The 18411-nt window shown below is 40.0% G+C and overlaps 1 protein-coding gene across 1 annotated transcript in view; it reads right to left on the bottom strand.

The window, feature by feature from the left end:
• LOC110473331 (uncharacterized) overlaps positions 1 to 11226 on the bottom strand; it is a 206225-nt gene extending 194999 nt beyond the window's left edge. The window contains exon 1 of the mRNA XM_077784499.1: positions 11160 to 11226. Within this exon, the coding sequence (XP_077640625.1) occupies positions 11160 to 11187 (28 nt within the window). The 5' untranslated portion in view covers positions 11188 to 11226. The remainder of the gene's footprint in view (positions 1 to 11159) is intronic.
• Between the last annotated feature and the right edge of the window lie 7185 nt (positions 11227 to 18411).

Below are 18411 nucleotides of genomic sequence, written 5' to 3'. Positions count from 1 at the left end.
AGGCATTTCCAGCCTTGTTGGAGTGTGTTCCTAAAACTACTCCAGTTTCTCAAATTGCTCCCATTAAGGTAAAAACTGCCCTTTTTTTATTCCTTTTGGCAAGCACTGCATCTTTTTGGGAGAATAACTCTTTTTACTAGCAGAGAAAAAAATGCTTGATATTCGTGGGTGCCAGCAGCTCCGGGTCTCTTTCAGATCACACACTTCTATTAGCAGCAGTTGAGAAGTGGCAATTGTCTCCTTACAAAACATGAGCCCCAAGCTGAAACCTCTCCAGGAAGGCTTGTGCTGGCCTCACACTCTCAGCCATGCAGGACAACACTGCTTGAGACTTGTAAAACCTCACAGAACACTGTATAAAGCCATTGCTTTGGCACAAACAAGGAATTGCAGGTTGCCTACAGGTTTTAGAAGTCATGCTGATTTTACTAAAGTGCTGCAACCTATTCAGCCCAAGAGTTGGTTTGCATATTTGCATTTTTACTTAACTTATTTTTGCTGGACAAGTCTCTTGGGCTGTCAGCAAAACCCACAAACAGGGGTTTATTGAAGATTTTCCCACAGTTCAATTGAAGATACCCAGGAAACACATCATTGCTGATCTAGATATTGTTTTGATGAAATAAAAGAGTGAAGGCTTCTCAACAAGTCATTTCTCCAGTGTGAAGAAATTAAATTATTTTTTCGTGCATTTTTTTACAACTAAGATTTATAATTTCCCTGATTCTTTTTTTATCCTAAATATACAATGCTTATGCAAAACAGCTGGCAGAAACTCAGCCCCCAAACCTGGAAACCAATTTAGATCATCTTTGAAAGAAAATCAGATCTCTCAAGCATTTTACTGTTGTGAAAAATGGTGTTTGGCTGGAAGAGAGGGCCCAAGGCAGGGAGAACTTGGCTGCTGCCCACAGGCTGCTTGGTGCACCCAGTGAGCCAGACTGAGCCTCCAGGCCAGCAAGGGCACAGACTTGCTCCTTTCAGTGGGGACCTTGGACTACAGCAAGGGGCAACCAGGAATCCTTCCTCAGTCTGATGAAAATCCTTATGCCCTGTCACTTCAATCCTACAGGTTCTTCATCTCAGTCAGGAATCTGCTGTTCCTGCACCGAGATCTCCTCTGTGAGGTCTACTCAGCTTTTGTGTTCTGGTAATTAATTTCGAGCTTCAAGCTTCAGTTTTTCCAGCTTTCTTTCAGCATACCCATGCCAATTACCCTTAACCTTATGTCTCATTTAGACTTAATTTTTACTTTGTTTATTCTTTGCCATCATTGTCCAGTTTTTTTCCTAAACTCCTGATGGAGCCATAGTACTTCTTACTATTGTTCAGTTTCCCTTTGCTCAGAGAAGTCACGGATTTTCTTCCTGCCCAATCCCTCAGAACAACTTCTAGTATTTTTTGGTTTGGTTTAGCATTTTGTGCACTTGAATCCCCAAAATTACCTCAGAAACCCAAGTTATTAACCACTTCCTAATATTTTCTTTGTGAGAACTTTTACATCTAGTCCTCCTGTTCTCACTCCTTTTCCTACTCATCTTGCAGTCATTGGCACCCAAATGATTCCTCACCAGTGAAACTAATCAATCAGTGATGTCCTGCTGATGAGATGGGAACCCAAAATGAGTTCCTGGTTTGGAATCCCATCTCCTGACATGCAGAGCTGTCTCTGACACAATACAAGATCACGGTAAGCCATCAGTAACCTGTCATATTCTATTTCTAACTTCTACCCTGTTAATTAACCTCATTATCTGGGATTAATTAACCCTGGAATTCCATTAGCATCATATTCTGCCTTTAGGAAGCTTCTATCAGCTGCTCAGCCTGGTTTCCTCCAAGGCAGTGTCACCTCAGCAGCATCACTTAGCCAGAGCTGAGTTAAACCCTGGCACGTGTCCCCAAGCTTTGCATCACAGCCACTTGTACAAGGTGGTTGTGGTTCTGCTTGGGAAGGCCAGAGGAGAGATTTAAAAGCTTTTCTTCAAGAGTAGGGTGTAACTGTCTGGCAGCTGGGGAGATGGATGGAGGATGGCAGCAAAACAAGGCAAAAGGAACCAATAAGGGAGAGCAAATTAATCTATTCTTTCCAACGATCTGTTTGTGCTGGGGGGTGTATCCCTTCCTTACATCCACCTGCTTCACCATTTCCATTTCAGCCATCCTAACTCCTGCATTTCTGGAGACAAAGCCAGCCTGAAGAATTTCAAAGCACACAAACAAAAATATACAGTAGGTACATTTTTTTGCAGAAATTAAAAGTGATGTGTCATATCACAATCCCATTTCTGCAATCCTCTTCTTTAATGAGTACAAAATCGTTCTATATTTTCATTTAACAGCAATTTTGTTGTCTTCCCTTTTATGATATGGACAACAATTTAATGACATAATTTTATGTGAGAAGTACTTTTTTGAAAATAATTGTAGGAAGCTTAAAATTCATTGGCAATGTTATTTCAAATTGACCTCAGTAGTGTTTTTAAAAACTCCTGTAGAGAATGCTGATTGAAATTTATACCTGCAACTTATTTGAAAAAATCTTAGCAGGAAAGGCAGGTTGGGTATTAAAACACAGCAATGCTGATACTTGAGAGTGAGCTGACACTCAGGGGGATTTTGAGCAAAGTGAACTGGAAATATTTCCATAAATCATATCCCCAGCCTAACTCAATTTATGATACTGACTTTTTTTTATTGTTTGTTTGCATTTCAAATGCTAAGAAATTAAATATTCCCATATTTCTTAGCAATTTTTAGTAATCTTTTAAGCCAAATGGAATCCTTTAAAATTGACAATCTGAAATACTAGCGGTTTTTGGCAGGAAATCTAATTGCCCTCACCACACTAATCCTGCCACCCTGCTTCTGCCCATTTTCTAATGCTCTTTATGCTGGGTGTTCTTTGGGGGATGGACTGAGGGATCATTATCTCACTGAGTCAGAACACAAACCTTCCCAACCTCCTGAAGCCCCCCTGGCAGCAGCAGCTTTTGGCACATTTTTGGTGCAGCGACACTAATGGGAGCTGTGATTTGACTTCACCTGGCACAGGGGCAGCCCCTACATGAGGCCAGATCCCAGCAACAGCAGCTTAGGGCAAAACATGTAATCCTGTGCTGTTTCACTGTAATTAATGAGCACAGCTCAGAGACAATGTAGCAGAAGATTAACTAAATCTGTTATGGATTTCTCATGCTATTAGAGAATTATGCCTCTTAGCACATTCATACAGAAATTTCTGCAGCCATAGTAAAATTACAGTCTATTGTTGGGAGAAAAATTATTACCTGGAATAGATTCAGAAAGAAAGTAAAGAATAATGAGGCTTCTAAGTTTTCTTCTTAAAAATCTCTCTAAAAGATTACAAAAATGAATGTTTGTGTTGCAAATATTATGACATGTTTAATGATAATTTTATTAGAATTCTGTCTCAGCATGTGAAAAAGTTGTTAGTGTCACTGCACAGGAGTTTTCCCTTCATGCAGAATTCTTAGCTCAGTTACACAGGGGTAAAGCAAAGCTTTTGCACTGGACACTCTGCTGCTTCACTGCTTTACAAAGAACAACAAAATTATGATATACTTGAATTTCCATTTTAGTGCAATCCAAATTTAGCAGTGACCCACTGATAACCCTTTTTGACTGAATTTATCTCTGTGCATCTTGTCCAAGATTAGCCTGTGTAGTTAGTCCTAGAGCATGTTCCAAGATGATACAAGGGAAAAATAAAAGTAGATCTAATGATGTTTTGAAAACATCCAGATGTAAGATTTCATCTATTTTGCTAAAAAAAAAAAAAAAGCCCCAAAAACCATATTGTTGGTTGAATGATCAAAAGTGAATTATTCTCTATGGTATTTAAGAATGAATTGCTGATTCAACCAAATACCTTCACCTAATCCTCATGAAAAGGTTTTATGTTACCTCCTACCTACAAAAACTGTTCTATGCTATTAAGAACATGATTTTATCAGAGTTATACAGTAAAATAAAAACAGTCTCTTATAAATATTCTATAAGACTTTTTGCTGCCTTTGCAGATGGCAATAATTTCTTCCCAGAAGAGTGACAAACCCAAAACCGAACCACTCTTGAGAGCTGCCCCCATAGGCAAAGATTAAAATCTGTCCAGAAATGCAACATGGGCAGTTTTCTGTTCAACAACAGTTTCTTCCCAATTTTAATGCCAGTTTTTCCTGCCCTGGAAGAGTCTGTGTGTATGTCTTTACAGGACAGACAGAAGGTTTTCACATACAGAGACCAAAGAGAAGTAGTTAGCATTTTTTTCCCTGATTTTGTGACTAGATTAAGTTTCATGTTTGGTTTTATTCTAGTAGCACAGACCACTCCATTGCCTTTTGTGGAGGTACCAGACTATGAAATCACACATGATCTCAATGAAATACCCTCACATATTTATTAAAGGACTGCTTTCACTGATAATTCAACACCAGCATCTACACACACAGAGAAGCTTATTGCCAAACACTTATCTGTTGTTTCTTAGTCATAAATAATATTTTCAGCACCACATCCACGCAGCATTACTTACTGAAGAAAGGTTGCATGTATTTAGTAAAGCTAAATATATATTAGGCAACACACCCTGTGAGCCCAGGAATGGCTCTCCCACATAACATCTCCAGATTGTGCACTTAACCTTGAAATGACAACACTTTCTGGATCAGTGGCCTCAGTTCTGGTAGCAGGTGAGGTCTGCACTGCTGGGATGCCCTTGCCAGCTGCTGCTGAGCAGCTCCCTCCTGCTCCTGCCAGCAGCAGAGCTGGTGTGCTGCCACAGAAACCTGTCTGGGCTGCAGAGGGCAGAGCCCACAGCTGTCCAGGTGGGAGAGATGGTACCTGTAGCTGCAGTGAAGCCTCCCAGGGGATGATTTGCTAAAGCCTCCCAAGGGAATTTCTCTGCCATGAGGAAAACATTTCCTCTAACAAGTACAGTCTGCACCTCATCATTAGCTGATCACCAGCCAGTGCTACCCAGCATTTTAAAGCCTGGCATTGCAGGGATTTCCTGCAGCTCTTCCTGTGCTGAGTCCCAATACCACTGAAGTTAATTGTCAACCACCTCTGCTCCTCACAGACTCACAGTAACAACAACCTCAAGGATGTTGTTTTTATTCTGAGTGGAACAGAGCCATATCAGACATCCAGGAGGTGATCAGTGAGGGACGCAGTGCTGCCTAATAAATAGATGAATAAATGCTGAGGTAATTTATCTTCTTCTGTTATACATGCTGAACCCAAGTTTAACCATAAAGTGCAATCTATTATATAATTAATACCCAGGATTTTATATAATTACTACCCAGGGTTTTGCAGTCTGGGTGATATCTCATTGGATCCTTGCCCTGACTTACACAGCATCTTCTTTTCAGTGGGTGCCTGGGGGTTTCATGGTGCCAAGGGCAGCTCTTTGCAATTTTACAGTGGGCTTCTGGTAACAGTGTCCTTGAACACTTGCTCTTCAGAGAGACACATACACAATTTTCTTTACCATACCAAGGAAAAGACAAACAGAGACAACCTATACTACACTCATTTTTTCTTTGCATTTTCAACAGATTGGGGGAATGTGATTATTTTTGTACCACATGCCTTGGGGTAGCAATACTGGTCTTCACACTAACATGAAAAAAAGTCATCAAAAGTAAATGTCTCCATTTCTCAGTCATTTGCCAATAAAACCACACTTTGTGAGATGTACAACCAATGGCCCAACTGTGATTTTATTCATCATATGGGCCTAGAAATGCCCAGCTTTGTCTCATTGTTCTTTCACCCATCGTCCTCACAATGTTTTGTGCTGTGATGAAATTTACAGGGTTTTTTTTGTGTAAATTTTACAATTTACACCAGTTTGAAGCATGGGAGACAATACCAGAATGGAAAATTTCCCTGCTCACTACTACAGCTAAGGGGCCCAAATCCTGAAGTTCTTCTAAGGGATCAAACAAATTCTTCACTGCTGCAGCTTGGAGCAGACTAGATATTAACAAAGGAAACAATACCTAAAAGTTTATCATCTGTGGCTTAGTCAATCACAAAAAATCTGATCAGACCTCAAGAGTCTGAGTTCATGTTCAGTCATTAAGTGTAAATATCAGGCCAGAAATCTGGAGAAATATGCAGATACCAATAAAGGCTAGGAGCAGCACATTCTTTGAAATGTCAAAGTTCTTACAGATTAATTATGCAACTATGGAAAACAGGAAAGCTTTGTTTTCTTGAACCTAAGAATAGCTGCTTAAATGACTGAAATAATAAAGAAGTAGACAGAAGTGGTTACAGGTTATTTTTCTGCATCCCAAAACCTTTAGTAAAAAAGGAATTTAAAGATATCTGATCTCTTAAATAGCTTTCTCTGAGATAAAAAAATCGTAGAGTGGGGGAACCTAAACCCTAATCTGAACCCAGATCAAGGAAAATTTCCCACTGTAACCATCTGTGAAAGTTGGGTGAGCATTAGGCAGGCCCAGGAATCTGTGTGGTTTCATTAATTGAAATGTGTTGCATTGTTACACAGATTCCATCAGGATTTTAATTTTTATTTGCTTGGTTTGTCAAGGGTTATGTTTGCATACCTGGATACTTGGTGAGAAAAGCAGAGTCACTTCCATTCACTGTAGGATAGGCATTAGTAAATGAGAATAAATACTAATGTCTGCCCTGCATTCTGCCAACCCTCCTGATTCCTAGAGCAAGAACAGGCCGGTGTCACCCTGGCACTCTGCCATATATTCACCAGGTTTATCATCACTTATAGTCAACAAATACCATCCTTAACACAGAGATTAGGCCTCATGCACAGCCAATTTTTGCTTTTAGAAAGTAAGAGCTGCTGCTTCAGGACCAGGGATTAACTGGGGTTGATTTCGTCTCTCCTTGCAGTTAACCTGCTCCTGGCATAAATTCAGACATACAACTGCTGTTTACAGTGCCAGACAGCCCCAGGGAGTGGAGCATGGAATATTCCACATTCTGATGCGAGATGCACCCAGAGTACATTTTACTTGGGACTCATATCATCTCACTTTCAGGAGCTCTGAAATTAAACATATTTAAGTAAGTGCAAAGGAATACAATGCACAAGTCCAGGCCACCAGGCACCATCCTTTCCCAGTTCCAGCCTGTTAGATCAGTTTCTGCCAGCTGACTCAAAAGGAAGATTACATTTGATAGTTAAATTTTCAGTTTAATATGAGATAGGCAAGTTGAACAAAGGGCTTTGAGCTTTTGATCAGCAGTGGAAACATGATACTGAATTAGCACTAAATACTGATCTCAGAGGAAAAAGTGGTGGCAGACTGTTCTGGTCCAAGGGAGAATTCCAAGCTTAGAAGAAGGCCTTGAAAATGAGGTGAGAAGGATGAATAATTGCAAGGATTGGACAGAAAAGCACATTGCTTAGAAAGCAAAAATGAAAGGCAAGAGACAAACAGGAGCAAAGGTGTCAGGGAAGGTTTAGGTTATTTTTTAACTGAAAGAATAATAAAATACTGGAATTGTCTTCCTAGGGAGGTGGTGGAATCACCAACTCTGTGTAAGTTTAAAAAAATGACTGGATTTGGCATTTGGTGCTATAGTTGTGGTGTTACGGCATAGGTTGGACTTGATGATCTTAGAGGTCTCTTCCAACCTCATTATTCTGTGTGTGATTCTGTGTGTGTTCAGTTTTTGAGGAGAGCACCTATTCCTATGTGTGTTTTTTAAGCATCAGTTTTACAGGTATTTCACCTGCAGAAGGAGTATGTAAACAGCAAATTGTTGAAATAGCAATTTGGACAGCAGCACAAGTATTTAAAGATTACATCATTTAGGCAGCAAGTAAAGTGGATTATTTAATCTGTATTGTAGATTGCAGAGGATCATGGTAAACATCAAAGAAGTCACAAAGAGGAAAGATTAGAGTCTTCCAGACACAAGGAGCACACAATCTGGCTAAAAAGGAAAGGGACAATGTCTGCCTTCTATCACACTGATTTATACCTGGAGTGACTCAGCTGGTGAGTTTTCTCAATAGAAATTGAACAAGGGATATGAGGCCAAAAAACTGTGTAGCTAGTATTTAATGGCCAGCTGACCTGAAAATTTGATCTCCAACAATAGAAACACTTAAGGGAAAATACTTAAAATAAAATTGGTACAGAGAATAGTAGCTGTGTGAAGATGACAGATCCCCAAACACACACAAACCTGACACCTAAGGCTCAGCTCGGAGTCTCTGGGGACAGTGCTCTGTGCAATGGTGAATGAGTTACACACAGGCCCAAAAGTAAAATCACTTGTTCTCAGTGCAAGGAAAAGAAAAATACAAAACTATTATGCAAGACAGCAGTATGTCAGAAACAACAGCATTGCATACTCAGCAGCTGAGTTGGAAGCAACCAATGTATTCAACACTTGCTGTTTTCCTTGCTACTCTTACACTTATTCACATGCCAGGAATTTCTGAAAAGTCAACATTTCAGCACACTAACTCAGGAAGAAGCAGGAGCTCCACCACAGAGGCATAAAGTGATGGCAGTGATCCTGGAAGCAAGCCCTGTCTCATGTGCAGGCTCCGTTGGCAGTGCTGCAAAGCAGTGACAGATGCAGGATGTGGCACCCACAGCACCTAAAATGAGCTTGGGAATGGCTCATAATGGGCAGACCTGGAGCTCTGCTCTGTCCCGAGGCAAATGACACCTCCTGACTCCACACTCAACTATTATTTAAAATATTACACATCTTGTCAGGACATTAATTCACAGGTTTATGCATAATGACAAAGAAACTTTCATCACTATGAAAGATTAATTATATATACATATATATTTCATTATTTTACTATTTGAGGACTATTTGAGACAGAAGGAAAAAATGAAAAAAAATCCAAGGAAATAGAAACCCCCAAAATTCCCTACCTCAATTGAACAGTCTGAACATACCACATTGATACATTGATTAGTACCTTTGCAGTGAATTTAATGCCAAGTGGAGAAAACAGACTGCCCAGAGACCACAGGGCAAGAAGAGTTTAACTCCTTTGGTACTTCATACCTCCTAATTGTCTGTGCTGAATGAATTACATAGCAAAACCAGCAGGGAAACTGTCTTATTTCATGGTCTACTTAAATCTTCTAAGAGGCACATTTTCTGAAATCCAAACAAAATGCTTAGATCTACCAAACATCTGAGTGTGTTTTTGATTTAAATGGCAGCTGTGGTGTTATGCAAATGTAGCTCTACATGTAATTAATGTATATTGTGATAAAGCTGCCAGTTATTAATAAAGTCCTAAATAGAATCAGAAAACTTTCTTTTTAATGTGCTGTGATTTTCTATATATGATCAGGCCTTGCATGTATATTCTTAGCTGAAACTATAAATAGCATTTAATAAATGGGACAGGAAGCATTGTCTTAGTCTGTGTTCTATTCTTTGGCTGTCATGTCCTTCTTTTTAATGTCTTTCCCCAACTTTGAGGTTTTCACATTAGTTCTAGAACAATCAGCTTCAACACAGGGGAAATATTACCTCCCTACCAGTTCATACTTAGAAAACAAAAGAAGGTCATGTTTCTGAAGGACTGAACCTCAGTGACCCTCTTTATCACTCATATTGCATGTTTTCCATTACAAGTGCTTCCTGCTTTTCCAAAGAACACTACAGCAACAGAAACATTTCTACTGTGTGTACTGCTTCCAGTGAATCCAGATTAATGGTGAAGGCAGGGATTTCTGCTGCTGCACTGAGGGGACAGACCAAGCCAGGCACAGGATACCTCTATTGCAAATTATACTGCACACAAATCCAGTCTCCTTCTCAAAGCAGCAGTGCATAGGAATCCTCAGACTGGCCTACTCCATTTCAGAGGATATTCCCTTTCCTTTTATTTGGCTTTTTCTGTTTTACCCTTTCTTTCCTTTACATCATATTTTCCCTCTATTTTTTACTCTATTAAAACCAGACATTCCTCCCACAAACATCCTTCTATTAACTGCCTGTCATATAAACCCTTAATCTCCTAATGTTGGCCTTGATTCTGTAATAAGGAGAATTTCTCTAGAGTCCAGGGAAGCTCATTAATGTCAACTAGCATGAAATGTCACCTTTTGTGTTTTCTATCAAAACTCTTCCTGGTTCTATCAGGAAGAAAACTCAGATTTCAAACAAACCATCCACAATTATTACAGCAGATTTGTTTAAATCCCACTTGTAAATGCCACTGATTCACTGATAATAGGCATCCCATTTTGTTGTTGTTGTTATTGTTTCAGACAGACATACTGTGAACTTTATGCTGAATGAAGGAAAGTGGAAGAATTAAGAAAGCCTGGGACAATAATGAAAATAATATAAACAGACAAAGTTTTCTTTTTGTAACAGAATGTATGTGTTTGTTGTGACATGCTGCATCAGGGATCATTTTGCAATTAGAGATTTCCATTTAAATCAAGAAGCATTTGTTAAATAAAAAGATAGAACTGCAGACAATTAAATGAACTCCCACATATATTGAGCTCTACCACTGCATCTCAGTTAATCATGGTGAAATGTGTAAGCTCCCTTAATTAGCATAGTCAAAGTGAACTAAATTTTATTTCACATCGACTTTTTTTGGGTCTCACTTTTTCTGCAGTTCTTTTTATCAAAGCTCTGCAGTATACTGGCAGTCAGTCTGTTCCACAGAGAATGCAACTTGATTATTCATTTGCAAGTGTATTTCTAAATAGATAATAGTAATGGATAAAATCTAAGTATGCATCAGAGCTGTTAACACCTGCCTTTATCAGTTTGGCTCTGTGGACAGCAGCAGGCTGCACTGGTCCATGGCTAAACAGCACACTACATTGCCACACCATTTGCTTCTCCAGCTGTTCAGTGTGGCCATGCTAACCAAACTCAGGGCTAAAAGACCAGTGCTGTTACTAAATATTGCTTTATTTACTGTACAAAATCCCAAGCTCCCTCTCACAGACCATCATATGCTTGATGCACACAGGGCATGGTACACCCAGTGCACCTTTCCAACCTTCCTCACAGCTCCCAGAGCAGAAAAATCACAGAAAACTGAAAGAATACTCATTGAAAAACAAAGCAGCTGATGTGTGTTCACCTTTCCACATAAACCTCTGCTTTAATTAAAATGTACTTACAGTAGAAGGTCTCGGCCTCACTCAGCATATCCCCGATATCCACAGTTCATCCAGCACCTCCAGACAGACACAAACTCCAACAGAGCAAAGAAAATGGTTCTCCAGCTTCTGGAAGAGTACGCCATATTTTTGCCATCTGAGAAAAAAAAGCAGACTTTTTTTCAGAAACAAGAGGGAAACTGTTGGAGGTCAGGCTATTCCCAACTCTTGGAGCTGCCTAAGGAATGGAGAGGAAAGGAGAGCACACATTGGTGTCTCTGCTCCCCAAAGCCTTATGGGTTTGTTTCTCAGGATGAGGCTCATGAAGGGCAGAACATTTGCTAGCAAATATCCCAGTCCCAGAGAATGGCAGACAGCATGACACACACACGTCACAGCAGTGTGGTGACACCCTCTCACTGAACACATCAGTGTCATACTCCCTTAGAGTGAAAATAAACCCATCAGGGCTTACATCTGCTGTTGCCACATTATAGTCACTATATTATAGCATCACAAAATGCATATTTATGTTTGCAACAGGCTTTCTCTGAATAAACAAGAGCATTTCCTATCATGCACCTTGTAGAGCAGGTAAATTTGCTTTTTGCAGCACCTCACATACCAGATTCCTGTGGGGACTCCAGTGGAGGCACGGCTGACACCAAAGAAGCTTCAACCATCTGCAGGCCTTTCTTGCCCTTTGGCCCAGCCTTTTATAACCCTGATTGTTAATGCACTGCACCTGTGTGCCTCTGCTCCCCTTTTGGTCAGTCACAGCTGTGCCCATGGGGATGAGGATGGGCCAGCCCCACCGCAGTCACCACAAACTGTGTGCCTGCAGCAGAGCACAAACACACTTGGCCTCTGTGCCTGTGGTAAGCAATGCTTGTTTGCTGCTAGGGTTTTTCACTAGGCTTGGGAACTCTGTGTGTTCTTGCAATGCTCCTCTGGAAGTTCTCAAGTGAGAGCACTCAGTCAAATGACACCCCCCTTGCACAGGTTTCAGGTTTGGGAGACTGGCTGTTGGAGGAATCCATTATCCTTCAGGACTCTGCCCAGCAGCCCCGCTGCAGTGCCTGGCATGTACAGTAATCTCCACATCCTCTGGTGTGCCCTTGCTCTGGTGAGCCCTGAAAACTTCAGGTTTAGTCCCTCTCTACCCCATTCTCAGTCCTGTTTCTTGGGGGTTGAGGAGGAGAGAGGATCTGACATTCCCTGTGGCTTTTTGCCTTTTGAACAGTTCATCCAGCCAGCAACCAGCAGCCTACAGATGAGACTGAGGCAGAACATCCTGCTGGCCATTTATTTGAAAGTCCCTAAAATATGGACTGTATTTCAAATTGTTTATGCTCTGTCATCAGCAAGATCTCTCCATGCACCTCCAGCCCTTTCCCTCTCCTCAGGCAGCCGGTGTGGAAGCTCCCAGCCCAAACAGGAACCACAGTCACTGCTGCAAGATCAAGCAAGCAACACAGCCCTGCGCAGAAAGCAGTTCCACTGCACAAATTCATATTTTACATCACATCAGAAGAACAAAAAAAGAGAGAAAAAAGGAAATGGAGAGGACTGCAGTTAGAGCCATTAATGTTTCATGAAGCCTCTCACATCCTTGCTACAACTGACAGGATAAAAAAGATACAGTCATTAAAATTCAGATAACAGGATACTGCCTTGGTGTTCTTTATATTAAAATTCTGGGCTGAATTACTGCTTTGCAGAAATATGTGTCTCTCTATTCTCTTGCATCAGTGTCTCAGGAAAGACCTAATACATCAGCAACAAGGGTCTATACTGCTCATGTAGTGCTCTTTGTTGCCTTATGGGGAAATGTTTTTGTTATATTACAGGAAGGTGTCTGTGGAGCAAGATGTATATGTACATTCCAAGGTCATTTTTTTCCTTTTGTTAACAAGAAATGTTAACAAATGTAAACACCAAAGTTGGAGAAAAAGACTGAAATACTAATAGATAAAGTTTCCCTCTACATCTGCAAGTTCTGGGAGATGTTTTGCAGAGGAGAAATTTAAGAACTGCAATTGGGACCCACATTTCCACAGTGCTATTCTGCACAGAATAGTGTTTCCAAGGTGACAAAGAGGCAATGTAAATAAAAATCAGAATTTCTGAGGAGAACTCAAAACTTTTGAAGCTTTAATTTAATCTAGCCTTTATGAAAATATAAAGGTTTGATTTGGGTTTGTTTTTACACTATTCCCTTATGAAGTCTAGGAGAAAAAATAAATGCTTTCTCATCATATTAAAAAAGCTTTACATGGCATTCATATTTAGAAGTGAAAAAGATCATGAACCAAGAAAGGGATTTTACAAAACCTGGTGAAAATAGTTTTTAGACTTTGTTGAAAGCAAAGCAACATTAAATTTTCCCATCCTTACTTTTTGAAGATTATGAACATCTCTTTCTTTCTTAAGCACAGGGTTTTGGTAGAATGCTATAAGACAGAACAACACCACACTATTTACATGCAGCTGGAGCCCCTGATTTATCCCACAGATGGAAAGCCCAAGCTGATTCATTACCCTCCTGCTAATCATCACACAACCCAGGCTCACACACCTGCCAGCAGTGGCTTTTCCAGTCAAGCATGAGCGCTAATGAAAAAAGGAAAATTTGTTTCATGAAGAATCAAGTGCACTTTGCCAAAAGATATAAAAGGAAATAATGGGGGACGACCCCCAGATTTTCCAGAAATTTGCCTTCCTTGATAAAAACTACAATTATTTGTTAGCCTGTGCAGCCTGCTTTGTTTTAGACATGGGATAGATATAATTTCAACTTAGCACCAGTGGAAATCCTGAACAGACATCAAAAGGAAAAGATCTTCAGTTAGGTTTCCATATGCAACTCTTTAATTGTATGCTGTCAGCACTTAAGAAGGGCACATACAACTTTTAAGTTCACTCTGTAGCAAAAAGCATTTGGAACTAAGTGTGCACCTTTGAGTTGTCTGCATTTCCTCCACTGGTAGCTCAAACAATACAGCTTATTTGTAGTGCAAGCAACAAATCCTATAAATAAACTCCAAAATAACAACAAAACCAAAACACTTGCGTGGCTTCTGGCTGTTTCCTGATGTCACTGGTTCAGAAAGTTTATGAAAAACACTGCCAACCCCACAGAGTGTGAAGTTCAGGCAGGAGTGATGAGGAAAATCTCCCTGCTGATGGCCATTTCCCACCCTCAGAAAACACCAAACACCTTCCTCCCAGCTCCCAGCTGGGACCCAGCCCTCATTTAAGTGGGCAGGCAACTGTTTTGTTCTCAATCCTTATTCAGAGGCTTATTAGAAATTTATTTCCTTCTTTTAAGTATGGTGCAATCTAGCATTAGGACCATCCTAAAAAAAGCTGGACTGAAAAATGTGGCCTCAGCTTCATGACAGCCAATAGGAACACTAATACTTGGTCTGATTTAAGGTTCAATACTAAGCACAGCATTTTCTCTGTGTACCTTCCCCTCCCTTTAAGGGTTTAGATGAGTTCTGAGTCGTAATCAGGGAAATTTATATTCTGTGCAATTCATATTTCCCTGAAAAGAGTACTTGAAAACATTTTAAAGTGTGTCTTGGAATATATGAGAGTAAAAAATATTTCCCTCATACCATGCATGTTACGTAGTTTATACTATTAAAAAGGAAACTAAAATTTGACATGACATTAAATGTTTGAATTATTGAGAATGAAAAGCCTATCATTAAAATATAAACTTATTGGTTTCTAAAAGAAGTATGGCATAAATACACATTGAAAATTAACTTCTTGTCTACAGTAATCTGACATTTCTAGGTGACTGTCCTTACTCCATAGCCAGGCTCATGCACCAATGCACACTTGGAGGAAGTTTGTATTAGCTTGAAAAAAACTTTCTGAGACTAACAGTCTTCCCTTATCTTTGGAAAACATTGTGTTAAGTACCTTTATATTAACTTCTGTAAGATGTATGAAGAGACAGAAAAACACACTTTGTCTCTCAAGATCGCACTCATCTTCTGGATTTTTCTTCAAATCTCAGTTTACCCTCTGTTTTTGTCAATGCAATCTTCCAAGAATAAATAATAAATCTTACTGCTGTGAACCTTTAAACACCAGAAACTAAAAATGTTATATCTGAAGATTCCAGCAACTTCAAAATTGACCTATGTTAAAATGATAAATTTAAGTCTACACATAGGGACCAAAGAGAGTTTGAATTATCATTTCCCTGGAAGTTGAACAGAAATAATATTTTAATTTCTTGTGCCAAAACCAAAGATGTGGCAAGGTCTTCAGGAGTGCCAGGGCAGCACAGCTGCACACTGGCCCCAGGGACAGCACTGGAATTGTCAGCAGGACACAACATTCCAATTACTAGCAAGGGGCTGAGACAACTGCTACTCACAAAAGCATGTTTTATCAGTGAAATGAAGTCAATAAATCCATATGTACTAATTTATCTTTTGGATGTTTGACAGGCACAAGTCTTTGCTATCCTTTTAGTCTTAGAAGCATAACCAAACTCTAAAGGGTAGCAAAGTGATTTTGAAGAGATAACCCTTTAAAATTATCTTACTTTTAGAACATGAAAAATTTTTAACAAGCTGTGCATATGCAGCTGATACTGAAGTAATGCTTAACTAATAATAAAAAAACAAATTTCTCTCTGATCATGGGCTACAGATCCCTGGCAGGACTCATTGTGTTCTGTGTTTTAGAAACAACAAATGATACTTATTAAATATATTTATATGGATCTCAACCTGCACAGAGATTACACATCCTGCACAGGGGGCCACATCCCTCAAGAGATGGCAAGGAGACTGCATGTCCATGTCCAAACTTCCTAGGCATTTCTTCTGCTCAGGCCAAAGTCTGACCAAACTCCAAAGCAGACATAAAATTAGGAATACATTTTAGCCTTACATGTCTACCTCTTTCTTTCAGTTCAGTTTCTATTGATTTCTCCTTTTTATCCATTTAAGGGTTTAATTATGTGGTAGGGAAACATATCAAATAAATCCAACTCTCTGCCTATTATTGTGGAAGACAAACAAAGCGCCAACACTTACTGTGAGACTCAGAAACAGGAGTGGACACTTCACTGAGTTAAACTTTTCCCCTTGTTTTTCTGTGCCCTAAGAAAGTCACTAAGAAATCTTTCAGGATTTGACACAGCTTAAGAAATACAAAGTGCTTTTTTTTAATAGGCATGTGCCTGTCAATACTGCAGGCAAGGAGACAGGACAGAAAAGTCCAACTCTTGTGTATAGCCATGGATCATGCTGCTGTTGGGGGAAACTGGGAACTTCAAAGCAAAGAAACTGGAGCTGAACAGGAAGGGACGGAAATGCAGTTCAGCCCACAAAATATGTTCACAGTGGAAGACTTGAGATTATACAAATTATATTTTAAAACTTCAGAAGAAAAATCTTCCTGCTTTGTATTTTTTTTTTAAATTGAAACATCACAGAAGACCATCATGTGGGAAACAAGCAAGGATTAACATAATGATGCATAGTCCAAGTAGGTATTTTATGAGTTCCCTCATTTTATAACAATGCTGCAGAAAAGACACAGCTCTGTTTAAAGTATTCCCATCATATTCCCTTGTATTGCCATGACTTATTCATGGAAAAGAGAAACTAATATCTGTACAAGAGATTTCCAGTACTCTATTTTCCTAAAAGAAGGTTATAAAACTGCTTGATTACAACAACTACCAAGGAATATATATGATGTTTCTGAAAGTGGCAGTTTGTAAGGGACATATAAAACACTGTTAAAGAACAGAGACATATCCTCGTGTGCTCTGAAAACATGAAGTTTTTCATGTTGGCTGTTCTGCAAAGCTTGAGGGTAAATTACTTAATTTCTTTCTTGGATGTCAACTCTTTCCTGTTCAATAATATACACAAAATCCTCAGCTTTAGTAAAAATAACATTTCCTGAGCCCTGCCACTAGGCATTGGTGGGAAGCAGAATTAAAAGAACCAGACCAGCAAATTGGTCTCCTGCTTATCTGCAGGCTTTCCTGGGAGGCCAGTGTCAGCAAGGCTCTGTCTGGGGGTGTGTCACTGTGTTTGTGGGACAGACACACCTCAGCCCGAGCCACAGCTCTCACTGGGCTCTGCTGCTGACACTGAGGAGCAAGGGAAATGTGGGTCTCAGATTCAGTCAAAGAGAGAAACGGAGAGTTTCTAGCCAGGCAGAAGCCTGGGAAAGAGTTGGAAAAGAATGTAAATAATTCTTTATCTCTCTTGTTGTTCACATTGTTTATAGTTATGTTCTATCACTGTGCGTCAAGCACTTTGCTCCAATGGTGGTGGATTGTTTTCACTTCAGGACCAATGGAGTTGGTCCTCACGAAGCTCTGTATAAAAGAGCAGTATATTTTGAATAATCCAGAGTTTTACTCTCAGCAGCCTTCTGATCAGAGTCTTCTCTTTCCCGTCCTGCCTGAACAGTGACAGGGAAAGGTAAAGGACTCCCACCTCTAGCCCTGGGATAACTAACCCTTCTTCTCATTTTCCTATCAAGTCAAAAGGACAGCAAGTGTTGACATTTAAATGTCATTCTGCCTGGTTATAGGATGTTCTTCTTGCACACAAGGAGGAAGAAAACATAAATGTGAACAGGCAGGAACTGACAGAGTGTGTTTGAAAGCAGGATGTCTCGAAGTCCCCTGTTCCCTGGTGCTTTCAGATCCCTTGGCAGGGGTGTGAGCACAGCAGCTTTGCTCCAGTGGGCCAGCCTGCTCTGTGCCACCCCACAGCAGTGACTCAGGCAGCCGAGTCCATCTCTCCATTCACCCAAAAGCATCATTTGATCCCTCCTCTCCTCAGACACCTAGCAGTGTGTGTTTACTTCAGAGACCCCCTAATCGACTCTCCCCAGTAACCCAGCAGTCTGAAAGAGATTTATCTTCCTGTCTCAAGTCCCCATCTGCCAACTCTAAAGTGCAGCCTGTCCATCTGTGGCTCTCACTATTAGCTCGTTCAGACAGCCACTTATTTGGAAAATACATCAAGACACTAGAGACAGGGAAAGAGAAATGTATCTTAAAAGAAACAAAATAACCAAGCAATGTATAAATATGACTCAGGTCAACAGCAGAGTGAGCGAAAATGCAAGCTTCACATTTGTTTCCTCAGAGAAAACTGGAAGAAGGAAAAAGAAGCATAATCTATTATAGCAAATATCTGATATTCTCACCTCCTTCAGTGGTAGGAAGGATTCAGTTTTATCTTTCATGAGGAAAAAAATGAAATAAGACTAG

Source organism: Lonchura striata, chromosome 7 (assembly GCF_046129695.1).
Source record: "Lonchura striata isolate bLonStr1 chromosome 7, bLonStr1.mat, whole genome shotgun sequence".
NCBI lineage: Eukaryota > Metazoa > Chordata > Aves > Passeriformes > Estrildidae > Lonchura > Lonchura striata.
Note: the sequence above shows the minus strand (reverse complement) of the source record. Positions and strands in the feature narration are given on the sequence as shown.